Below are 26,390 nucleotides of genomic sequence, written 5' to 3'. Positions count from 1 at the left end.
CATGGCTCAGTGCTATGGAATCCTGGGATTTGTACTTTGTTGTGGCACTACTGCTCTCTGACAGGGAAGGCTAAATATCTTGTTGCATTGCATTGAGCCATGGCAGTTCAAGTGGTGTCAAACTTTGTTACTTCTGCCATGTAGAGGTAGCCTAAGAGATCTGTCTGAGCATTATTGCAATCCACTTCCTCTAATGCAATGATGATATAAAATGTTCAGCCATCAGGTATATAGTTACAGTTACATTTGCTGGGGGTAAGGATAGTATGGACTCAGCCTGTGCTGTCCTGGTCCTGATGCACACTCAGTTCAGTCCCCAGGTCAGCACAGGAATGGGTTGTTGTCTGCATGCTCATCCCCATGCTGACCCAAGACCCGCTACCAGCATGCACTCTTAAGATTGCTGCTCCTTAACTCATACTCAGAAACCCCTTATCACTGCATCTGACATGGAAATGGGGCACCTCGTTGTGTCCAGCACCCGATTTCCTTGTCAGACGTGGCAACAGAGGGCTTCTGAATATGGATGATGGTGCAGCAAGATAGGAAGCAGAGAGGGCCATCTGAACAGCCAGGGTTTGCCACAGAGTTCCCAGGAAACTCCATGGCAAACCAGGGGTCAAATTACCCTGTGGAAATGGCTATTTATCCTGGGGTTGGGCCAGATCTGTGTCCAGTCTGGCAGGATCAGGCCCAATCCTGCACCTGGGTTTTTAGCCTGCATTGTGTGAACTAGATGATGCTAGGCTAGGGGGAATCTATGTGGGATGAGACAGTTGGGGATGAGACAGTTGTGACTAGTCTGCATATCCCTCATGTCTGCACAGAAGATAAGATACAAAATTAAGGAAAACTGTTCAGAGCTACATGGTTGGCCTCTTTCAGGTATCCTTCAGCCGAGGCTTTACGAAAAACATGAAGCTTGAGGCTGTGAACCCCAAGAATAGAGCTGAAATCTGTGTGGCATCTGTTTCATCAGTAAAAGGAAGGTTAATGTGGCTCCATTTTGAAGGTAAGTTACTAGGCCTACTCCGCTCAAGTGGGCTCTTATCTTGTTGTACCCCATTTGGTACCCATGGGTGGCCGTAGTACCTAGTTTATTGCAATATTATAGTGGTCCCTTGGCTTACGCAGGGGATCCGTTCTGGACCCCGCCGCATAAGCCAAAAAACGCATACGCTCGAGTCCCATTCGATTGAATGGGGTTTGTGCTTGCATTGTGGGAGAATGAGTGCACGCGCCATACACTCTCCCATTGTGTGGCTTCCATGTAAGATGGAAGCCGCGTATGGGGGCGCCCACTTATAGTGTGGGTGCACTGTAGATGAGAACAAATGGAAGGTTACTTTAGTAGTTTTGGGTTCAGACCATGATGTAACCATCACCCATGGAGAGCCCTCTTTGAGTGTCATTCCCCACTAGCTCCCCTTCCTCTTCATCCTCTGGTACCACTAGGCCTCTATGACAAGAAATAGAAACATGTGGGTTACTGCAAAACAGAAGTCAAGGTGATCTCTGATTGTGCAAGAGTCACCCAGAGTTTGGTGGTGATTGAGTAGAGAGGTGAAGGACTGGGCAGTGCTGTTGAAAGAGGGCTCATTGCTGTTGACTGCAGCAGCATGTTCATATAGTGAGATTGCTGTCAATTGCCATGAAGTTGACTTTGACTTACGGCAACGCTATGAATGGGAGCCCTGCAAGTCTCTATGTATATAGGGAGATATGGTTCTTCAAATAGTAAAGATCCAACCCGGACTCCTACCTCTTACCTTCATAGGTAGTAGGCATGGTGGCTGGGGGATTCCAGAATCTGTAATAAAAATGTAACGTTCTGAAGTTTTTAACAACTGCAGCACCTGCTAGGCTCCTGCCCCCACCCAACATGCCTTCCACAACAAGAAAATCGAGTATTTACCATTTTTGACATTATTTCTCCTCTGCTGTTTTATGCTACTTTCTTTCTTGTGATCCACACTGTTAATTTTTACTAGTCCATGGTAGGACTTAATACTGAGTTTTAGAGTTTACATTCCATAAGCAATAGCATATATCTTCTACATACTCTAGGGGGGAAATCTATTAATGAAAGGGGGGGAAACTTATTCCATCCTCGTAAATTTATAGAATACAGTTCACAGTCATATCCTCACGTATCACTCATAAAAGCAACTGTTTCACTTGTTCCTTAAACTGAACATTTCCTAAGGGCTGGTTTTTTCCCCCCTACAATTTTTGTCTTCTACTTCTCAGCATACCCACTCACTCTTCAACCTTTTGGTTCTCTTTGTCTGCATTCATACTGCAGAAATAATCCACATTAATTGCCATGGGTCAGTGCTATGGAATTCTGGGTAGTGTAGTTTGGTGGGGCACCAGAACTCTCTGACAGAGTAGACTAAAAGTCACCCAAAACTATAATTCCCAGAATTCTATAACATTGAACCATGGCAGTTAAAGTGTCAATCTGGATATTTCTGCGATCCAGATACAGCCTCAGTTGGGTTTTGAAGGGCCCCATACACCTTAAAATGAAGAAAACAACAACAACCAGCAGTTATATGCTTCCAATAATAATAATAATAATAATAATAACAATAGGTTTTATTTCTATTTTCCCGCCTCTCCCAATGGATTGAAGCGGGATTACAACAGTAATTCAACAATAAAATATCTAAAATTACAAAATAGCTAAAATTACAATTTAAAAACAATTTAAAACTTTCTAATATCAAGTGTGATAGTACAATATTAAAACCACAATACATCCTGCGATAAAGTTATCTTAATTTTTCCTGAGGTGAAGTTTTCTTCAGATCTTATAGAAGATCAGGAGGGTATGCTTGCCGGAAGAGATGTGTTTTTAGTGCCTTCTTAAAGGCATCTAAAGTTGGAATCATTCTGATCTCTTCCGGAAGATTGTTCCAAAACGTGGGAGTCATAGCTGTGTATGCTCTTAGGGAAGTAATTACTAGTCTGACTTTTGTATGAACTAGTAGATTCTTCCCAGTTCTGAGAGTGCAGGGCAGATTGTACCGGGAGAGGCGTTCCCTCAAGTAACTCGGGCCCAAGCCATATAGGGCTTTAACGGTGATAACCAACACTTTGTACTGTGCCCGGAAGCTATTTGGTAGCCAATGTAGAGATTTTAAAATAGGTGTTATGTGGTCTGACCTGGAAGTTCCAGCGACCAATCTGGCTGCTGCATTTTGGACTAGTTGAAGCTTCCGAACTTGGTACAAAGGTAGCCCCATGTAGAGTGCATTGCAGAAGTCTAAACGAGAGATTACCAGTGCGTGTACCACAGTTTCAAGGTCCTATCGGTCGAGGTAGGGGAGCAAGTGGCGTATCAGCCGAAGCTGGTACCAAGCACTCCTGGCCATCGCATCTACTTGAGATGATAATTGTAGAGATGAATCCAGGAGTACTCCCAAACTGCGAACTTTGACCTTTAGGGGAAGTGGGACCCCGTCCAGGACTTGATGGCAAATTTCCCTGCCTGGGCTTGGGGTACCTATCACAAGTACCTCTGTTTTCTCTGGATTCAATCTGAATTTGTTTTCCCTCATCCAGCCCATTACTGACCCTAGGCAGGTGTCCAGAGGAGAGATGCCATCCTTAGACACTGTGTCAATTGGAGACATAGAGAGATAGATCTGGGTGTCATCAGCGTACTGATAAAACTGCGCCCCATGTCTCCAGATGATCTCATGCAGCAGCTTCATGTAAATGTTAAACAGCATGGGGGACAGAACGGCGCTCTGAGGGACGCCAGATGTCAGCTCTCTTTTACGAGAGCAGCTGTCCCCCAGCCTTACCATAATAATAAATAAATGTTTTCTAACAATGCTCCTGTACTTTATATAATACTCACTCTTTTTCTAGATGTTCATTCCTAAACAAAATAATTGTGAAACAACTGTATGAGATCAAGAACTTTTTCATCAAAGTACAGGAGCATTGTTAGAAAATCTAAATAATGTCTAGTTTTAGTTGTCTAATTATGACAAACCTCCAACTTAGATTATTGTATTGTCCTTTCGATGTGGATTAGAAGACGGAACTAGTGCACAGTACACTACCTTTGTCTGTAAGTGAGAGTGGTAGACAACTCTAAGACCTAGTCCAGGGTTCGATACCACCAGAAGGCCAACTGAGTGATTGTTTGGTCAATCAATATTTTTAAAATAAAATTAAAGAACAGGAGGAAGGCAACAACTGGGAGGCAACAGTGTTTGAGTATGGGGGGACCCAAAAACAACCTCCCAGAGTCCAGAGAATGGCAGATATAGTTCAACATGGTATGAAGTGAGACCTTTGCAAATTACAGTGATCCCTCCATGTTCGCAAGGGTTAGGAGTGAAGGACCCCCATGAATGTGGAAAAACTGCAAATAAAAAACCACTATTCTTTTTGTCTGCAAGAACACCTCTCTAGGAATGTCTATGTCCTCCAGTGCGAGTCTATGATCAACATCTGCCAGAAAATGACCATAGAATCATGTTGGAGGACCTACAAATGCCTAGAGAAGTGTTTTCTCTAGGAATCTCTTGGTTCTTCAGTACAGCTGTGTGGTCTGCTTTCAGCTGAGTCGCCTTGGAGGATCTAGAGATTTCTAGAGAGAACATATTAATCAAATCCACAAATAATAAAAGATGCAAAAGTCTAAGCCACAAATGTGGAGGGTCAACTGTATCACCATCATTTTCACTGCATGGAGCACCTTCCTTAAACAAGCCATGGTCTCTCATGTTACCAAGCTATCTTACAAGAGTGTGGGAAGATTGCTAAAACAGTATATGTGAAGTAATCCAGCAGAGGGGCGGTGGGAGATGAACAGCATAGGCAAAGTTATAATTATGCTGGTATCAACATATAGAATCTAAATACACTGGGAAATGCTTATTTTTTTAAAAAAGAATAAGGCAGTTTTCTTTATGTGTGGAGCATAAATGATGAAAGATGATTGCTGTTGCTGGAGAGAGATGATTTGCCTTCTCTGCTACTACACGTGTCTCTCTCTCTCTCTCTCTCTCTGTGTGTGTGTGTGTGTGTGTGTGTGTGTGTGTTTTAGAGAAAAGCATGCTTCTTTGTGTCCTGTCACCTCCTTCCTTAGCTTTAAAAATTGCATTATAAATTTGTGTTTATAGGTTTACAGGTGCCTGCTTCAGAATACATAGTTGACATAGAATCGATGGACATATTCCCCGTTGGGTGGTGCGAAGCGAATGCTTACAAGCTCTTGGCACCACATAAAGCAATTTGTAAGTACATGAAACAGCAAATTTATACGGTTAACCTTCCCCATAGTGTTTCACCATTTACAGCCTGATCGGCAGAAGGGAATTAGATTTTGCAGAGCTCTATAAAGTGGCCTTGATGGTGGCTGGGGACATGAAGAAGAAGCAGTCCTTTGCCGTTGTTGCTGGACTGCAGATCTCTAAAACAGGAGTGGGCAAGTGTATAGTGTTGTTCCAGCATCATGTTTGTGGCTCCAAGGGACAATGAAGGGTCATTTTTTAAAAAGAAAGTTTGAAAAAAATGCCCCCAGATACCCTGTAGAGGGTATGGGAGACATTTCAGCTAAATTAGTCCCCTTCCCCAGACATTTTAGGTCAAGGAAGGGGCTTTACATACAGCCGCTAAGGTGCAGCATGTTGCCATCCCTTTCCTAGCCACATGAGGCCGTGACAATCACACGCCGCAGCTCCGATTCAGCCTTTCCAGGGTGCAATAGCCATGGCGCCATGGCTTTAAGGTGCTCCTTTGGTGCTGCATCGTAGGGATGCAGTGGCAGAGGAGCGCTGTGATGCTGCGAGCCATGTGGAATCCCCCCCCCCCGGACTCCTGAAATCCCATAGCAGCATTGAGCTATGGCAGTTAAAGCAGTGTCACACTGCATTATTTCTGCAGTGCAGATTAGACCTATGATTCTTGGCTTCCATATTATTGTTGTTGTTGTTGTTATTTCTTACCTGCCTTTCTCCACTGATCGAGGTGGGGAACAACAATTAACAGACAAACATTTGTGAAAAAAGACATTGTTTAAAACACACATCAATTAAAAGAACACACAAGATGTACACATATTAAAACAATCTGCATTTAAAATTAATCATTTGAAATTCACAATTTGAAATCATCTGAATAAGCCCACTGGAAGAGATTGGTCTTTAATGCTACTTCGAATTTAGACAGCGTATTCAGCTGTTGAATCTCTTCCAGCACATCATTCCACAGGCTGGGAGTGACTGACAAAAAATAAGCCAGAATATGAATAATAAACTTGAAGGCATGACTTCACGTTTTCTTCTCACCTTCTTTAGAGAACCAAAGTCCAGGAAATAGAATAGATGGGATTGTCCGCAAGGGTTAAAAAAAGGATCTTCTTTCTGTTTACATTATTGTTTGCTACGTGGATTTTAAAATATATTGCTATTTTTGTTTTGTTCTAAAACATATTTGACTTTTCAAATCAAAGATCCGTACCTAATTTGGGTGAGCGCAGCAGAAGCTAAATCGTTCAGTCTTGCTTACTGTTAATGCACTGAGTTAAAAAAAAATGCCTGGGGGTAATCAGGCTTGCAGCATTTAATTGCATTGCATGTTCTTCTGAATGTGAGAATATTGGCATTGCTTTGGTATTTTAGTTAAGCACAGATCCCATAAAAATAAAATGAGCAGAGATATAAAGTATACCATAGGGTCTTTTAGTATAATGTTTTAACAAAATAGTAGCACTAACTGTTCAAAGCAGACACAACAGCAGACAAGATTATAGTGTAAGTGAAATTAAGCACACGTAATATTCCAAACCATGCAGTTACAAAGGATTAGCCATGTTAATTACCATTCGCTCCTATATAGGCCTACTCAGGAGGAATTCCTTTTGGGTTCAGTCACATTTAGGGTGCATCTACACTGTTGCAGTAATGCAGCTTGACACCACTTTAACTGCTGTGGCACCATCCTACAGAATCCTGGGATTGGTGGTTTTGTCAGGCACCAGCACTATTTGCAGAGAAGGGTAAAGACCTTGTAAAACAACTAATTCTAAAATTCCATAAGATGGAGTGATGGCACTTAAAGTGGTGTCAAACTGCACTATTTCTACAGTGTAGATTCATCCTTAAATCACAGGTAGGTGTATATAGGATTCTTTTTTGCAGCAAAAGAAGTGACTTTGTAATATTTTATGGTAGTGTGAGTTCTCCTAAAGTGATAGGATTAGATCTGAGTTCCAGTCTGAAAGTTCTCAGATAGAATCTTAGGGTACTACATATACAGAAGGGAAACTGGACATGCTCTGGTTTTCTCACTCAGCCTTAGTAGTTGCCTTTGCCTTTGTGTCAGACTGCTTGAGGAAGAATTCAAACCTACCTCCCGAGGGCATACGAAAATGCTTTACACTGGTCCCTTTCACCCTAAACATTTAAAGCATTTTGATTCCACTTTAATTGCAATAATTCCATCCTGTGCAGTCCTGCAATATGTAGTTTCATGAGGTATTTAGAATACTCTGCCTGGGAGTATAGACAAAGATTGCCTCACTGCTTCTCCTAACACACAGGAGCTGCATTCTTACAGGCTTATAAAAGAGGGAGAAGATCTTTAATGTTGTGTATGACTTTGATGTCCCTACCCCTGCACAGACAATAGAACCTGTAAGACATTTGCAAACGTACATTGCCCAAATTGCTGTTGTTCTCCCTTTCCTTTTGCAGTACAAAGGAAGAGAAAGGTTGCTGTTGTACAACCCGAAAAGCAGTAAGTAGGCACTTAACATGTAAATAACAAAGCGGCTTTAATATGTAAATAAATAAGATTTATGCTCTAGGATGGCATAGAACAGCTAAGCCAAATGGCTGGCATTTTGCAACAAAGAATGTTCTGCATGCAGAGATACCATCTGGAAATGATGTTGCCAGTGTAGGCAGAATGTGCATCTGAGAATGATATGTTTGTTTGTGCGTACATGCATGCATGTGTGCAAATATGTCTGTTGAGCCTAAAGGGATATCTTGTTAATTTTAAATCAACAAAATTTGTTGTCAGGAATGAGGGAAAATAAATTCCTTTCCCTACCTGTCTCAGGAAAAGTGCAATCAACAGGATAAACGTATGTTCCTGAGAGATACAGTAGGACTACATATGCACTACAGAAATAATCCAGTTTGATACCACTTTAGCTGTCATGTCTCCATGCAAAGGAATCTTGGGAGTTGCAGTTTATCATGGCAGAGAGGGCTAAATTGCGCAGAAAACAGCAAAAAACATTTCTACACATTGATTTCTGCCCAGTTGGTGACAAAATTGGCACATGATATTTTTATCCAGACACCATTTTTTTCTGTGCAGGAATTTTTCTCCTCAAGAAGTAGAATTTTGTACTAGAAATTTTGTAATTTCTTGATAGCACTCTGAAAATACTCTTTCCTGTACAGAAAAGGCTGCTTTCTGTACAAAAAATACCACCGAATAAGTTCTGAGCAGCAAATAGTCTTGATAAACTGAAGTTTTTTGTAGACTTTCTTGTACCAAGAAGAAAACTGGAAAAATTATACATTGCTTTCTCTAAAAAGTCAGTTAGTGAAGAATTTCATCCCTAAGTGACACTAGGTCAAGAAAAAGACTCAGGTTATAGTCCTGTACCTATTTACCTGGGAGTAAGACCACCTAAAATAAGTAGCGTTGATTTTTGAGTAGACATATGATTGCACCGTTAAACATAATGTTTCTGCAGAATTTCCAAGTGTTCAGAGTGCTTCAAATATATGATTTTGTTGTAGTTCTTACCACAGCCTCTAAAGAGCTGGAAATGTCTGGCCCATGGGTTGTATGTGGCCCTTCATATTTCTGAAGCTCTCAAAGGCACCTTAGTGCCCTGGAAAATATTTAGGGGGGAAATGTTTAATGAAAACATGCTTGCATCCTGTGAGTATCATGAGAGGGAGTTCCACTGTGTTTGTACACATGCCCTCTGGGGTTTTTAGGCCCAGAAGAGGCCTTTTTAAAACTTGGAAGTACACTGAAAATAGGACATTTTGTCTTATGTCAAGCAGTCCTTATGCACCCCCAAGTTTCACATATTTTTGTCATCCAATAGGTTACCACCTGGAGTGCCTGTTAAGAAGATAATGCATGGCCCCTGTGTAATTCCACAGACAGATGCAATGAGTGAGTTTATTTATTGAGAAAATAAAAAGGGCCAGAATCCTGTTGGTGCTTATGTCTCCGTAAATGGATGTTAGTCTGTAAGAATTAGAAATGGGCAATTCTGTAACGTCCGTATTCAGTAAGGGACCACTGTTATGTTACTACATAGAAGAGCCAACAAAGTCACTGATGCACATCAGCACTTCCTAGCTGGTGTCCCAAAGCACAATGGGACTGATGCATAACTAGGCAGCAGCATCCCGCACCAGGGTTTAACCCCGTGCAGGTGGTGGGGCTTTGGGGCAGAACCAAAAGGGCCTGCTCCCAACTCCTTGCCTTGCATGGCTTTACTCATGAGTAAAGCTGCACATGCAAGGGATGGTGGGAGCACATGGCAGGGAGGTGGGGGTGCTCATCAGGTGTCATCTCTCCTGCAGTAGTGTCACCCCTTCAGTGGTGTCACCCGGTGCAACCTGCACCCCCCGCACCCCCTAGTGACGCTACTACAACTAGGATGTTGCCATGAGATTTAAAGTGGAACATAGTCCTATAATTGTGTGATGTGAATGTACCACTATATTATCTGTCACTTATTTATTGGAACAAATTCCTAAAATGGTGTTCAAATTACAGCTCGCAGGTTTGGGCAATGTGTGCCTCCTTATAAGCCATTTTTTGGTGTCTAGGCACCTCTCAAGGGGTAAAAAATATGCCACTTATTGGCTTAAAAACAGGAAATACCTAGAAAAGGACCCCAGCTCCTGTTGTTGTTTTTAAAAGGTCTTTTCTGGGTCTAACATTGCCCAGTGGGCCCTAAAACATGGTAAAAATGCCCTCCATGCCTCTTTGGAGCAAAAAAAAATGTGGAGGATGTGGCGTTCCAAGGTCCCCTGTGTGGCTAATGTGGTTCCTAGTCTCTGACAGTTGCCTACCCCAACCTAGGGAACACCAAACATTCCTGGTTTCAAATATTTCAGGTTCAATCCCTTATATCACATCAGAATGTTGAAGGACAAGGTTCTTGTCCCCTGTCCTTCAAACTACTTCTGGCTCTGCCCATTAGGATTTATTGTCAAGAAGGTGGTGGTACAAATGCATCTTTAAGCACCAAGTTAAACACCAGACTAGTGTAATTATAGCCCCCAGTTTCACAAATAGAACCAGTAATGAAAATTTGAATTCATGTTCTGCTGATGAAGTTCTTTTGAAACAGTAGAGGAGAAAAGAGAACAGGCCTTTTCATTCTTTAACCATCCTGATTCTGAGATGGTGAAAGAATGGTTCAATCTTGAGCAGTTTTTTCCACATTGCTCTTACCTCTCACTTCCAAGAAGATGGATAGGAGCTGGGGGAGAGAAAGCAATTCAAAGTGAGGATGGAGGAAGAACCTGAGACTGTGTACATCATCTTTGCAGGTACCATCAATGGGAGATACAGTTGTCCAGCACTATTCATCAATCATCGTTGCTTCTCAGGACCACATCTGAACAAAGGAAGATTGGCAGAGCTACCCCAGTCTGTTGGTCCGGGCAAGTGTGTGCTTGTTCTTAAAGAGGTGAGGATTGTGTTACGTGGCAACTTTGGTCACACACCCATCTCTCTAGTTGATGCTTTCCTTCCTTCCTCAGTGTTTATATCCTTGCTGAATTAAAATACAGCAATCCATCAGTCTAAGGGGAACAGGGCCTCCGTGGCCCCTGTTATACTGGATCACTTTGAGTTTGTTAGTACCGAGGAAGTGGACAAGATCCTTCAAAGTGTTAGGAAGACGACCTGCTCCCTTGAGCCCTGTCCCTCATGGCTGGCAGCTCAGGGGGGAGATACAGTGTTAACACTTCTGCATCTCATCATTAATACATCTCTAAGAGAGGGCTTGTTTCCATCCAAATTAAAATTAGCAGTGGTTAAACCCCTGCTAAAAAAAGCCCTCCTTAGACCCCCTGATTCACAACAATTATCAGCCCATCTCGCTGCTGCCTTTTTTGGGGAAGGTGATCGAGAGAGCAGTCGCTCTTCAGCTTCAATCGATCTTGGATGACACCGATTTTCTGGACCCATTTCAAACCGGCTTCCGGGCGGGCTATGAAGTTGAGACTGCCATGGTCGCCTTAGTTGATGATCTCCGTCTGGGCATGGACAGGGGTAGCGTGTCCCTGTTGGTGCTTTTGGACATCTCAGCGGCTTTCGATACCATCGACCATGGTATCCTTCTGGAACGCCTGAGAGTTGGGTATCGGGGGCACTGCTTTGCAGTGGTTCCGGTCCTATCTCTCGGGCAGATTCCAGATGGTGGAGCTGGGGGACTGTCGCTCCGATAAGAGGGCCCTTACATCTGGTGTCCCTCAGGGAGCGATTTTGTCCCTTATGCTATTCAACATTTACATGAAACCGCTGGGAGAGATCATCCGGAGACACGGGGCGCAGTGTTATCAGTACGCTGATGACACCCAAATAGTCTTCTCTGTGTCTCCGACTGATGCAGTAACTAAGGACAGCATCTCTCCTCTAGATGCCTGCTTGGCGTCAGTAATGGGCTGGATGAGGGAGAACAAACTCAGTGTGAATCCAGGGAAAACGGAAGTACTGGTGATAGGTTCCCCAGTTTCGGGTGGTGAGATCTGTCACCCGGTCCTGAATGGGGTCACGCTCCCCTTGAAGGACTCGGTGCGCAGCTTGGGAGTGCTTCTTGATTCGTCGCTCCAGCTAACATCTCAGGTGGATGCGACGGTCAAGAGTGCTTGTTATCAGCTTCGGCTGATACGCCAGCTGCGTCCCTACCTGAACCGCGGGGACCTTGAAACTGTTGTACATGCTTTGGTAACCTCTCGATTGGATTTCTGCAATGCGCTCTACATGGGGCAACCCTTGTACCAAACCCGGAAGCTACAGATGGTGCAGAATATGGCAGCTAGGTTGGTCGCTGGCAGTTCCAGGTCGGACCACATAACACCTATTTTAAAAGATCTTCACTGGCTGCCCATTTGCTTCCGAGCTCAATACAAGGTGTTGGTTTTGACCTATAAAGCCCTAAATGGCTTGGCCCCAGGGTACTTGGAGGACCGCCTCTCCCCATATAATCCACCCCGCACTCTTCGTACATCCGGGACAAATCTGTTGCAGGTCCCTAGGTCACACTTTGTGAGGACCTCACAGAGGGCTTTTGCCATCGCTGCCCCTTCCCTTTGGAATAAGCTCCCTGTAGAGCTCCGCTCCGCCGCTTCATTGGCTTCTTTTAAGAAAAATCTAAAAACCCATTTATTTCGGTTGGCTTTCCCACCTTAGTTAATTGTTTTCTCTGCCCCTGTCCCCTTCCTTTTTTGACCCCGGATCATTGTAAATTGATTTTTCCCTTTCTTGCCTTGATATATGTAATTTATTGATTCCTGTTCTTATCTCTTGTAGCTATGTTTTTAACTTCATATTGTCTTGTTTTATCTTGTATTGTAAAGTTTTTAACTTTTGTAAGCCGCCTTGATCATTTTTTATGGAAAGGCGGGGTAGAAATAAAAATTATTATTATTATTATTATTAATAGTTGAAGTAGGAGAACAGTCCCAATTCTTCAGGGTCCCAACTTGGGAGAAAGGTGGTATAAAAATAAATAAATAAAATTCAGTGAACAAATCCTGCATTTTGGGCTAAGAGAAAATCTATTTTCTTTCCAACTGACATTTGCTTAAGGTGGGTGGGCTTTGGATTTGGGGACAGTTTTTCTGTGCCAAGGAACCTCCTGAGGCCACCAGGATTGCCAGGTTTATCCAAAAAAACAAAAAGTGTCCAGAAGTTCTTTTTGCATTTGCCCCACCTACCTCTAGAGTATGACCCCCCATAACCTCCATGAAATTGAATTCTGCCCTCATGAGACCCTCTCGATAAGGGGGGGGGGGCACATTAGTCCCCAAGAGATCCTAAAGGGCAGCAGTCAACTCACTCTCTACCAAAAAATTAATCCAAATAAATCTGCTCCCAAATGCCCCCAAACACCTTTAAGGGGAATGTTTTTGGGGCAGCCCTGGTCCATTTTAACACCAGGAGATGCCATTTTAAGTGACAAGGGTCTAAAATGACTTGAGGCCAAAGGCTTAAAGAAAATGTTCTCTAGAGAGCTTTTAAGAGGGGAATTTACCCCTGGGATAATACAGAACATTGGTCACACATTGCTCACCCTGGCTCTAATTGTTGGAGTACAGTTTCCAGCATTCTTCACCATTAACTTATTATTATTATTATTATTATTATTATTATTATTATTATTATTATTTATAAAGCACTGTAGGTTTACACAGCGCTGGACATACAATAAAATAAAATAAAATATAAAGACCTGCTAGTGGCATACACTATTATATACACAATTATAAGCAATAAAATAAACAACACAGGTTAAAACAGTGTAGGCTAACAATCATGTAATTTCATGTTGGCTAAGGACTGATGTTAGCTGTAGTCCAACAACAAGCATGAATGATCCCATATATGTTGGTCCACAGATATATATAAGGAAAAATTGGGCAACTGCACAGGGGCTGGAGGCCAATTTTCTCCTCCAGTCCTAATGCAAACTAACCCCTCCCTCCAACAGCTTCTATCTACATCTGAAGTAAATGCTTCTATCCAAATGCTTCCGAATGCTTATAACTTCATCTGAGTCCTTCCCAAAATGGCAACTGGAAGTGACTTTGCATCATTCCTGTCACTAGAAAGACTCTGATAAAAATAAAAGTACGTGAGAGGTTTTCTTGGGGGGAGGATGGGGGTATTTTTGCACATTTTGGAAGCTTTTTTGCATAGTTGTTTTTTGTTTTGTTTTGTTTTACAACAAATGGCTGAATTTTTTTTAAAAAAATTGGCGGGGGCACAGTGAAGGGACTTGGGGGACTGACAGGAAGCTGATAACCCTGATATACTTGCACAGATATGTACAATGTGGAATTTGCCTTTTTCATAGCAACTGCAACCTAGATCAACATTTCCATCAACCTATCCAGGCCAAAATATCAGGACATTCAAAGGTTCCCTGCTTCTTTGCCCCCTGGCTCTCTGCAGCTGAAGTGGCAGGAGCTGTACCCAAATTTATCTTGCTTGCACTGAGCTTCCATCACATGCTCAAAAGCACAAACGTGGACAGGATCCTCCTTTAAAAAAGGATCTTCTGCTATTTTTTGGCAGGTCCTTAGCATGGTAATCAATTCTGCATACAGACCTGGGAGTGTTTTGCGGGAATTACAGCTTGTGGAGGATCCCAGATGGAATTTTCAAGAGGAGACACTCAAAGCAAAGTAAGGGGTACTTTCATTTCTTCTTTAAAATAAAATAAAATCTGGGGATGTTTGAAAAAAAGCTATTTTGGAGAAGGAGCTGAAATGGTATAAACCTAGTGTCTCATTTTTATTCCCATTCACTTTGTGAGTTTCTGTCTAAAAAAGCAGATGCATCATTTATCTGATGGGGCATCCAAGCTGTGTCTGGCCTGGTACATGTCTCTTCTGCCCTGGCTGTTAGTCTAAGAGTGATTTTGGAGGTCTGATCAGAAGTGTCTGAGGTGTCATTGCTTTGCAGCAATGGAAACTAGGATGGTGGATGGGGAAATTGGCAGGAGAGACATGTTTCACCCTCCTGCCACTTATTCCTTAAAACCTCCTGTTCACACTTTTCCCTCTTTGTCCTGCAAACATGCAGCTGGGAATTATGGTGGCTGCATGGAAAAAAGAGCAGGTCTTCTATATCGTTAATAATGTGGAAAGGGGACTTTCAGCAGCTGTAACTTGCATGACAAGGCTACATGTGCTGGAATTTCCTTGTCTGACCCCTATTAAAAGTACAGGAGCCCTGTTCTCTGTTTCATGTGGTCACCCTACTGGGCAGCAGCTGGTACAAGAGACTCTGGCAAAGGCAGCCAACAAATGAAAGGTTGCCCAAGATGGACATCATTAGTAATGCCCATCAGGCCTAGTCAGCATGACCAAGAGCAAAAGATTATGGTAGTGGTTCTCCAAGAATCTGGATGCCATCAGGTTTCCCCACACCTTGATTAAGCCTGCCTTACTTTTAAGACCTTCAGTGGAGGACATTTCTCTCCATCCCATCGCTGTGGTGAGGACATAGGAAAGAGACATCTCAGTGGCTGCTCCCAAATTTTGGAACTCCCTCCTATGAGAGGCTCAGTTGGCCCCTTGTCTGCAGGCAAAGACTTTTCTGTATAGGCAGACCGTTAATTCTTATGTTTACAAATGAACTTAGTAGCTTGTGGGCACAGGATAAATCATACAATGATGTACCTATGTAATTTACAACACAAATGTAAATTTACACATTTGTAAACCACACAAGCTACACAAATATAGTTTACATAACTTATGAAGACAAAACGGCATGCCTTTCTAGGTTGGGCATAATTTATTCTAATTGATGCCTAACACCAGGGTCCTTCTGGTTTCTGCTGCCATGATGTCTAGAAACATAAAAATAGATCTGATCATTCTTACTTTTTTCTTTCTTTTTCTCCTCCTCTTTCCTTTTACTTCTGCTTTCCTATGAAACTCTGCATTGTGTTCATCACACATATGATGTGCACAGAATAAGCGAGCGAGTCCAATTATAAATCCCCCCCTTTTCCCCAGAACAAGACTTTCTATGTATTCTTGGTTGTCTAAGCTTGTTTTCCTTTCAAAGGTTCTCTTATGTAGGTCATTACTTTGATCCCTGCCCCTTTAGCTTCAGTTGTAATACTATTAATTAGAAAAGCAACATGGATTTTACTTGTGGAATCTTTAATGCTACAACTCTCACAAAACCCAGTGAACTTTTACAGTGCTCCCAGCTAATAGTGTCTGAAGTGTCCTTTTTTTTTTAAATTACTTAAAGATAGCTGGCAAAATCTAAGTCTCACTGGAACAACGATTATGCTATTAATAATATGGCTATCTAGGGTGACATCATTCAACATAGTAGACTTTTTAATGCATAACTACTCCAGCCCTCAGTGGCATGTTGAAAACCTGCATGAGAAGTGGAGACAAAGAGAAAGACTCTTTAAACATTCACACTATGATTCCTGAATCCCTTGGAGGTTTGTCAAGAATTCCTTAATTACAAGATGAGTAATAGTAAATACAGAGAGCCAGGATGGTGTAGTGGTTTGAGCTTTGGACTATGACTCTGGAGAACAGCATTCAAATCTCCACTCAGCCATGGAAACTCACTGGGTGACCTTGGGCAAGTTACACTTTCTCAGCCTCAGAGGAAAGCAAAAGCAAATACGCCCTGAACAAATCTTGCCAAGAAAACCCTGTGATAGGGTTGCCTTATGGTTGCCATAAGGTGGAAACAACTTGAAGGCACACAATGACAACAACAACAACAACAAATTAATGCACTACGTAGCATGACCACAAGATGATTTTGGGAGCTGTAACTGAAATAAGTAACATTTCCAAGCTTTGTTCCAAGGGACATTAGCTCAGTCATGGAGCACACAATGAGTACTAGTGAACACATTTGTGAAAACAAAAGATCAGTTGTTTGGTCTTCAGCATAAGCAGTATCTGGTACAAGAGATGGAGAAGAAATGGTCTTGCAACCCTGGAAAACTGCTGCCAAATTTGTCTTTACCATGACCAGTATTTGTGTACAAGAACATGCCTGATTTATGTGATCCTCCCTCTCTGAAAAAAAAGTGAGCAAGGAGTCACAGAAATCAGGTATATGCAAGGGATGGAAATAATATTTTAAAAATTCAAAAATGGTCTGAAAACTTGTTCTTCAAATGACAGGAAACTCTGAAAAAAGAATCCTGGACTGCTGAGAATCTTCACAGTTTTGGATTTATTCTCCCCAAAATTGGCATGTGGGGAAAAGTGCAGATTTTTATGCAGCATAAGTCCTGAACTATGAACGGTTTTCAAAAACTGCACAGTTCTCACAAACATTCTTGCAGGAGGAACAAAATTGATAAAATGGCTTTCTTTGAGAACTAAATTAATGAAGAATTTTATTCCCAGCATATGCACCTATATTGCAATCCAGGACAGAGCTACAGCATCCCTGATGAATGACTGCATAGCCCCTGCTGGAAAAATCTCTGGCAAAAGTGATGGCTGATGTCTTTCTTGTCAGCGGGGTGGTTCATTCTAAAACCCAAGGGAGATTCACCATCCTACTGACATGGAAGTAATTGGTTGCCATTGTCTGGCAAAGGAGGACCTGGCATCTCTTGAGGATGCCTGTTCCACTGTTGTACAGCTCTCACTGTTAGGATGTTTGCCCTAATGTTTTGCTGAATGCTGCTCTCTGCAAAGATGATTCGAGACTAGTCTTGCCCTCTAGAGCAACAAGCAATGTGTCTGCTCCATCTTCTACATGATAACCTTGCATCTGCAACACTCAATATCCTGAGCCTGGTGTCGGAGGAAAACATATGTGGCCCTAAGCATAGGAGGATCTGTAGCTCAGTAAGCATGTAAGCCATCTTTGAAACAAAATCTGAAGTCTGTAATAGGAGTAGAAAGAATTTTTCATAATAATTTGCTCCCAGATTGAAAAAATGGTCCTCCCAGCATGGAGAGTTCAAACATCCTGAAATGTTGTCAGAAATTATTCTGAGAAGAAGAAAAATATTTTTCTTGCCCCAAAAATGTTTTCTGCACAAAAGGGTTTCTTACTCAGAAAACAGTTCCCTGCATCGGAAATCTGTTTTCTCTGCAGAAAACGGGATTTTCACCACCACCCCAAAAAAACCTCCACATGTTTTTGCCTGCAGCACTTTGGGACATTCAAATACAGGGAAAATACTGCAGAGCAGTATTCATTTTCTCCTGCAGTTGGAAGAAAACTATCATAATTATTCATCCTCAAATTAAAAGATGAAATAGCTGAGGATTGGCATCTCTAATCTGTAACTCCAGAAACATTATTTTGTTTTGAGTTCTTGTTTCATACAGTAAGGTTTGCCATGTTGTTACTTGCTACTACAGATATCGAGGAAAAACCTACAGAGCATCAGTCAAGATTGTCCGTACATCTGATCAAGTCCTGGATTTCTGCCGGAGGGTTTGTGTTAAATTGGAATGTTGTCCAAATTTATTCAGCCCAGTTCCAGTTACTGAAGCCTGCCCAGAGAACTGCTCCATTCACACCAAAACTAAGTACAGTAAGTATGAATTAAAAACAGTGTTCTGGACTACAGCATTGGAATTTGCTTTGTAGAAGGTGACCATTAGTTGTCCAGGTTCCTTTTGGCCAACCAGCACTTCCTAGGTCAGTAAGACAATATCTGTCACCCAAAGAGCAAGTAAATGTCAGCTGCTGATCATGAGATGGCTGACTGTGTCCCCTGTATGGGATTCAGTAAGAAGGGTGTCTCCTTTCCTCCTGGGTAATTGTTTGGATGGGCAAGACTGTCTTGACAGGAGACTGGGCACATTTAGCTAGAGAGAAATGCTGTTGTCCTGTTCTTTTGCTTGTGCATTTCACATCAGCAGCTGGTTGGCCACTTTTGTGAACAGAATGCTAGACAGGATAGACCTTTAGTCTCTTCTAGTATAATGTTTGTTACATGTATACACCATCTTTCCTTTTTGTAACTTAAGTCTTTATACTTTATCCTCACAAAGGGTTATCACTTTATCTTCACAACAGCCATGTGAAATAAATCAGGGAGGGAGTGACTGAAGGTCAACTCGTAGATCTCCAAGCTGAGTGAGGGCTTGAATCTAGATAAGAAGAAAATACTATTGGTGGCTTACACCAGGGTAATGCTCTGTTAAGTCAGTGTAAAGTAGTTTTTAGAGTGATGCACAGCAGTGGTGGGAGGACATAAGATAACATCTGTCTATGTTGTTGTTTTTAAGTGTTTCCATCCTGCTGTGCTGCTGCTGCCTACATTATGCCTACATTATTTCCCCAGACTTTGGATGGTTTGGTAGCTAACCAAATTTTGACATACATGTTTCATTCCAGATTATTATGATGGAAAAAGAAAGAAAATCATTAAGCCTCCAACTAGTGGAAAGGGCAATCTGCAGAGCCTGGTGAATAGACATGGCAAGCCAGCGAGGCGTAGGAAGAGGCGGAAACTCATTTTAGCACACAGGAAGAGGCGTTCATCTACAACAGATCTGAACCCAACAGAATCTGCAGAGGTGAAATGTAAATTCCGATTTCCCTTCCCTGAAAGATCAACAACACATAGAACACAATGGGTCAGAAATCAAATGGTTGAGTCAGTGGTTCGCTAGGCTTGGTGTCACCCAGTGCGGGTGTCCAGAATGGGCTGTCGGGGGAGCAGTGGTGGTGGTGGTGGTGGTGACCTGCCCTCCCTCCCCTCTCACTGCCTCACTGTCCTGGCTGCCCATCCACCACCCGTCCAGACCTGGAGAGGACTGTGTTGGGTGGGGTGCATGGCCAGGCAAGGAAGCAGCAGGAAGGGAAGGAAGGAGCTTGTGCTGCCACTCATTCTCTGCTGCCTTGGCTCTGTCAGTGGAGAGAACCAGGGCAATGGAGAAGCTTATTTTCTGCTTCTCCAGAGAGTAGGAAGATTCAAGCTGCAGGAAAAGAGATGCCACCTAAACATTAGGAAGAATTTCCTGATGCTAAGAGCTGTTCAGCAGTGGAAGACATTGCCTCAGAGTGTGGTGGAATCTTCTTCTTTGGATATTTTTAAACAAGACTGGGTGGTCATGGGAGTGCTTGGATTGTGTCTTCCTGCATGGCAGAGATTTGAAATGGATGACTCTTGTGGTCTCTTCCAACTCTATAATTCTCTGATAATTCTCTATAATTCTATGATAAGGTGGCAGACCTGGAAAGACATCTGGCTTTGTTATCGTGTTTATTTTCAATCTTTTCTCACTGTTCTCATTTATGCTCAGCTGACCTGCACTGGCATACGACTGTTTGCCTGTCATGTTAAATTTGTAGAATTTCGAAAAATTGACATTCAATTTGTTGTGAATTGATGTTAGTTTTCTTTTAGTGTGTATATATTTTTGGTTGGTTGACCTTGGGTAATTTTTTTCTAAATTTATTTAAATTATTATTTTATTATTTATTTTAAAGTCTTTATATATTGCCTCGCAGCCCACAAGGGCTTTATTATTTAGAAATGATATTTCTTGTCTTCTTTTAGTTTGTTGGTTGTAAGTTATCAGTCAGGTCTCCTGTCTCTCCCCACCTTACTCTGCTAGCTATTTATTTATTTATTCATTGGCTATAACTGGTCATAAGACAGTTTGATTTCTGAGCCAAAAGACAAGATGGTAGTCCCTTTTCATTCCATTCTTCATAGAAGGGGCTAGCTTAGGGGACCTGAAGAAAGGATGGAGAAGTATCGACTTGCCCCCAACATGCTTCCTTCTACCTAATGATAGGAAGGGCCCTGATAGCTCAGTATTTTGTGCCACAGAACACCCACAAAAATGGTTAATCTATACAACTATTTCCTAATTTGTTCAGTCAAACCTTAAACAGAAATCATGGCTATTTGAAGAGCAAATTAGAGAGCTACACTACATCCACCTTGTTGTTACAGAAGCTGTTTTGTCATGGTTCATGATGGGCATGACTTCATTGTAGGAGAGTGAGGAGGAAGAGTCAGAAGTCCTTGACGACGAGACTTGGAGTGAAGAGACCAGCCCAGACTTGCATTCTGACCAGATGGACATCTCTTCTGTAGATCTGCCTCCGAACAAGTCTACAAGTACAATGAAGTTACGCAGCAGTGCAGATATGGATCGAGTTGCACGCTCTGAGAAGAGAAGAAGAGCGCAGAAGGCATTGTCTCTCTTATGTGCCAAAGGAGAGAAGAGGGCTCGGTTTAAACAAGTGAGTGTGTTACCAACGAGAAGCTTTTCTCTGCAAGGGATCCCAAATTAGGCTCCAAAAAATAACCAGATTTTGTAACCTGCATCACTGAAACAACTCATGCACATTAAACTGTATTTTTTTCATTTGTTTTATTCTCTTCAGTGTTGGGTAGGATTAGCTAGGCAATGAAACTCCACCATCAGAGAACCTGTGGTCTCCTTTCTTCTCTCTCAAGCAGAAAAGTGGCATCTTTACCGTAAGAGCTATTCAACAGTAGATTTGATGGACTCTATTTAAACAGAAGTTGAATGTAGTAGTGTATTCCTGCATAGCAGAGAGCTGAACTAGTGATTCCCAAATTCTAGCCTTTCCAATGTTTTGAACTTTGGTACTCAGAATCCCAGACAATTGGCCAAGATGGCTAAGGCTAAGGCTTCTGGAAACCAAAGTCAAAAACACCTGGAGAACCAGAGTTTGGGAATCACTGGACTAGGTGGCCCTTGTGGTCTCTACCAGCTCTCAGATTCTGTGATTTCTGTAGGATTTCACAGGGATTGGCCTCATACCACAATAATGTTCTCATCAAACATAGCTAATAGAAACCTCATAAGCCATTTTGGTCATAGACAGAAGCAATGGTGGCAGAGGTTGCCTTGGTGGCTTCCTGAGACACTCATAAAGTGCCTCTTGGAACAGCCAGGAGTTGGCAAAGTGTGGCCTGCAGATCACAAGTGGACTGTGGGAACCCTGTTTGTGGCCCCTGAAGCTCCCCCCCTGAGCCTCTAGAGCCCCCCCCCCCCAATTAAAAATAGCTTTGGGACAATTTTAAGACAATTTTTTGCCCCCAAATCCCTCAAAAGATGCCAAAATGGCCTGAAAATGTGGCAGCTTTCTTCCTCTACCCCTCCAGAACCCCCCAAACTTCTAAAAAAATAAAGAAGAAAAATGAGCCAAAAGTTAGCTCAAAAAAGTGGGCAGAAATGTCAATGCATCACTTGGGATGTTCTGAAATGCACTGGTGCAACCCACTAGGTGGACACAATGTTGCCGTCCCTGGTCTAGACCAAATTCAGTTTGCTTGTAGGGCTAAAAGATGTAATGAAACCCTTCTCTATTGGGGGGGGGGGCTTGCTTTATTAGGATTTTTTTGACACATGGAGGTTCCTAGCTGTATTCAAGTGAACGCTCTTTCATATTTTCTTTCTCAGCATGAGGAAATCAGGATTGAAAGCGATGGGCACTCTGAGAGACACTTTTTCTTGTGTGTCCACCTCCCCTCACCAGCTGTAGCCCCGCAGAAGCAAGCTTGCTGCCTACATAGAACCTATAGAATTAGGTTGTCCCCATGTCAGTAAAGCAGTGGCTCCATTCCAAGTTTTCATTCAAGCTTTGAAGGAGATCTCCAACAGGGAGATCTCTACCTAAACAGCTTCAGAACTCCTTTAAAACTAGCTAAACCCTACAGTGAATTCAGTACCCCACTGTCATGGGACCTACCAGTTACCCTTCATTATGTCAGACAATACCAAGCAAAGCTTGCCAATGTCTCATCTGTTGACAGCCCTCCCATATCATCACTGCCGCTGATCTATTTTCTGCAATACTGGGAGGCAATCCTAGATGCCTGACTGTAAGTGGCCTTGTCTCATATCCAAACAGAGTGAGAGAGTGGCTCACTCAGCCTCAAGCAAAGCAGAACACAGATTTTGCAGCTCTCTTTGGCAGTGCATCCTAACCTTTGGCCCTCCATTTGTTTTGGACTTCAGCTCCCAGAAGCCCCAGCCAACTTAGCCAACAGTTAGGAATTATGGGAGCTGAAGTCCAAATTGTCTGGATCAGTGGTACTCAAACTTTTTACCCTTGGGCCCCACTTTACATCTACATGTAGATGTCACATTCCCACACCACTTGACCTGGTATATAATTTAAAATATTTTGTTTATTTAGTGTGTGTTTTTTTCATTTGCACCTCCATGTATATCCATATTTTAACATTTTATCAGGAAATAACATCATCAGTTAGAAAAGATTATTTAAGTAAATTCAAAATTTAAATCAAAGCATGTGCAAATTTTACATATTTAAAAAAATGGGAAGAGGAGGAGGAGGAGAGAGGGATCAGAGCATCCCAAGTCTTGTACCACCACCCTCTTGAGCAACAGAGAAGGTCCCACCCCACAATTTGTGAGCCACTGATCTAGATAACCAAAGGTTGAGAACCACTGCTCTAGAGCAACCACTGTAATCCAACAAGGAGCAAGATTTGGAGGAGTCATTCTCTCAGTAGAGTCAAAGCACTCAATTTAGTACTTCTCCCCTTTATCCCCTGAGGCCTGTCCCTTTTGGAGGATCAGCTCTTTGTAGTAGCATCATTCCATTTGGGGGGTGAGAAATCATGGAAAGAGAAGAATGAATAGTGAGTGGGTGAACTGGCTGTCATCAATGCCAAGTTGTAACCCTTTCAGGAGTATAGCTACAGGGTGAGTAGACTGAGGGTATTGCCCCTGCCAATAAAAGTTTTGCCCCCAGGATTTTAACCCTCAAAAATTAAATTTTCCTTCAGTCCCAGAACTTCTAGCACTGCACTAACTTGAAACTTTAGCTGAGCAATTAACATTACAGTTCACATCCAAAGTAAAGTGACCAAGGAAGAACACAGGTTCAAGGTAGGAATGATGATTTTTCAGGGTCTTACTCGCTTCAATGTTACAAATTTGTGGACTGAAGGAAAATTTCATTGGGGGATCAGAATTCTTACTGGGGGGGGGGGCAGTATCCTCATCCCCCTCCCTACTTGTAGCTACAACTTTGTAATCCCTATCTTAGTTTTACAATATGCCCCCATATTGCCTCCTTGTCACCTCCTGCCCCCAGATTTCCAGAAAAAAGTGTGATCCTAAAGTGGTCTATGCACTTCTTCATCATTGTTCCCTTAAAGAAATACACAAATATGCAAAAAATTCCTTTAACCTGTCCTATTTCAAAGTCTATCACTGCTGTGCAATGTGACATTTGTTTCTCTCTGTGTGTTTAACACACACCGTTATATGTGTTTTTAGTTTTCACACAGTTTTCACACAGTGCAATTAAGTGAGCGGCAGGAAATGGAGCCATTCATCCAAGCTACTGGGGTTTAAATTACCCTGACGTGGTTAAATCTCTCCATTTAACAGTGTAATAGCTACTTTACATTGATGCAGCAATTAATAGGAAGAACACTGACCATTCTCTATTGATTTACACTCATAGCTCTAGGCAGTTTTGAGCCAAAGAAAAAGGGGCATGAATTAAGTATCTCTACAGCCTGTGAGAGCCTATGGGCACACTAGATACCATTAGTATGTTTATGTTCTATTGAAATCATTGTCCAATAAATCTCATTGTTCCATTAAAACTGCACCATAATTACTGTATATAGACGGTTATTTCTGAAATTTTGCTGAAAAGCAATTAGAACAATTTCCCTCTTCACAACCCAGTTTAGTGGCTTGTTAACTGTGTGGGAGATGGAACAGACCATTAATTCCTGGGCTAATTATTGATGATACTTGCTGCCTAGACCCCTGCAAGTCAAAGGGGTAGTGAAATTAACTGGACCCAGATACTTGATGGTCTAGTTAATTTCATGCCTGTAAGAAACTCAGAAAATATCTATCAATGGAGGGCCAACGCTCAGGAGGCGTGCGTCTGTTTTACAGCAGTATTGAACAGTTGGAAGCTATAGTTTTGTGAGCTTTTCAAGATATGTGGCCATGTTCTAAAAGAGTTTGTTCCTGACGTTTTGCCAGCATCTGTGGCTGGCATCTTCAGAAGATCTCTGAAGATGCCAGCCACCGATGCTGGCAAAATGTCAGGAACAAACTCTTCTAGAACATAATAATAATAATAATAATAATAATAATAATAATATGTTTTATTTATAGACCGCTATTCCACAATGATCATAGCGGTGTACAGTAAAAAATTGTAATACAATACAAAATACAAAAAACATGAGCTCGTAGCCTGAAAAACCCACAAAAATCTATGGATGCCAGCCATGAAAGCCTTCAACTTCACAGTTGGGAGCTAGTTTACATTTTTCTAGAGTACTTTAAAAACATTCAGGACAGCTAGAAAGCAGAAAACATGGTAGGGCTGGTGAGAGAAATAAATGTTTGAACTGCTGATATTCAGTTGGGTCCTTTATCTGATGGTAAGGGTCTTCTTTCAGAGGACAAAAAACTTTGGATCCAACCCACTGGTAGCTCCAGTATCCCATCTTCAAGTCTCTGATAAACTGTTTTCTGCCTCCAGCATGTAGAGACTTTCAAAATATAATAGTTCAGCATTGCAGTGAGGACACAAACTACAGCAGGGCTGGGAATCCTATGGTTCTCCGGATGTTGATGGACTTCAGCTCCCAAATTCCTCACTCTTGGCTAAGCTGGCTAGGTGTAATGGGAGTACAATGGTATTTGGAGCTAGAATTCAGAGACCCAGCCATGTTAGTCAGAATATCAGTATGCAAAAGGAACTTGTAGCACCTTTTGAGGCTAACCATTTGAAAGAAGTTGTAGCATAAGTTTTTGTAGACTTGGTTAACTTCCTCAGATAAGTCTGTGAAAGCTTATGCTACAATTTCTTTCACAGTTAGTCTCAAAGGTGCTAAGAGATCCCTTTGCATAGCAGTGTCTGGATGTAGACATTGGTCCTACATATTCTACAAAGAATATGGTTTTCCAAAAATAGACTGGCTTGGGTAGATAGCTGATTGTTGTTTATTATGGGACATTCCATCTTAGGAGGAAACTAGATAAGATAATGCAGAAGATCCCTTAAAGCTGAATGATACCATTTTTGCTGTCATAGGAGATAAAGCAAGAACCAGATGAAAAACTCATTCTGGAGAGTAACCCCTTGGGATGGAGTGTGTCGGACGTGGTGAGGTTCATCAAGCTCACTGACTGTGCTCCTCTTGCCAAAATATTTCAGGAACAGGTAGACTGTCTTATTTCAATGCTGCTTCACTGTGTTAAGAGTACAGATTTGAATTCCAAGCCTTCCTGGGTCATAATTATTGCGGCTGAGACTAAATTGCCCCCAGGTTTGCTGACTGGTGTGAATTTTGCTTGTGAGTTTTGAATGTTCTCTATCTTATTCAAAAGCTACTTTCCCTTTGTGGATTATTCTTCTCTCCCACGCATGAATGGGAAGAGCATAAATATCCCCCTTGTTATATTGTAGAAAACCACAAAGCAGTAATGCTGCCAAAACTCATAATTAGCACTACAATACCTATTCAAATCACAGTATTCAGGTGTGTGATAATTTCACAAAGACATTCTTCTCAGGAAACAAAATTTTTGCATGTGCTGTCTGTGAGTTTTTAAGCAAACTTCAAAACTCTCCCTATCCCCACCCCAAATCCTAGGGCAAATTTACACTGTAGAAAT

The 26,390-nt window shown here is 42.1% G+C and overlaps 1 protein-coding gene across 4 annotated transcripts in view; it reads left to right on the top strand.

Annotated features, from left to right (window-relative positions):
- Positions 1-26,390, top strand: part of LOC149311635 (scm-like with four MBT domains protein 2) — an 87,891-nt gene that overhangs the window by 59,321 nt on the left and 2,180 nt on the right. For 2 of the 4 annotated variants that reach the window (XM_089527512.1, XM_089527514.1), the window contains 10 exons: positions 886-1,012; positions 5,148-5,261; positions 7,722-7,764; positions 9,104-9,174; positions 10,569-10,708; positions 14,323-14,432; positions 18,126-18,301; positions 19,111-19,292; positions 20,725-20,973; positions 25,807-25,935. In XM_089527512.1, the coding sequence (XP_089383638.1) occupies positions 886-1,012; positions 5,148-5,261; positions 7,722-7,764; positions 9,104-9,174; positions 10,569-10,708; positions 14,323-14,432; positions 18,126-18,301; positions 19,111-19,292; positions 20,725-20,973; positions 25,807-25,935 (1,341 nt within the window). Of the gene's footprint in view, positions 1-885; positions 1,013-5,147; positions 5,262-7,721; positions 7,765-9,103; positions 9,175-10,568; positions 10,709-14,322; positions 14,433-18,125; positions 18,302-19,110; positions 19,300-20,680; positions 20,974-25,806; positions 25,936-26,390 lie in introns of those variants that run through there. The other 2 variants (XM_089527516.1, XM_089527515.1) reach the window with 2 other exon arrangements.

The sequence above is a fragment of the Sceloporus occidentalis genome, unplaced genomic scaffold (genome assembly GCF_023333645.1).
Source record: "Sceloporus occidentalis isolate IW3139 unplaced genomic scaffold, rSceOcc1.0.p SCAF_5, whole genome shotgun sequence".
Classification (NCBI taxonomy): domain Eukaryota; kingdom Metazoa; phylum Chordata; class Lepidosauria; order Squamata; family Phrynosomatidae; genus Sceloporus; species Sceloporus occidentalis.
The sequence above is the reverse complement of the archived record's forward strand: the minus strand, read 5'-3'. Positions and strand labels throughout refer to the sequence as shown.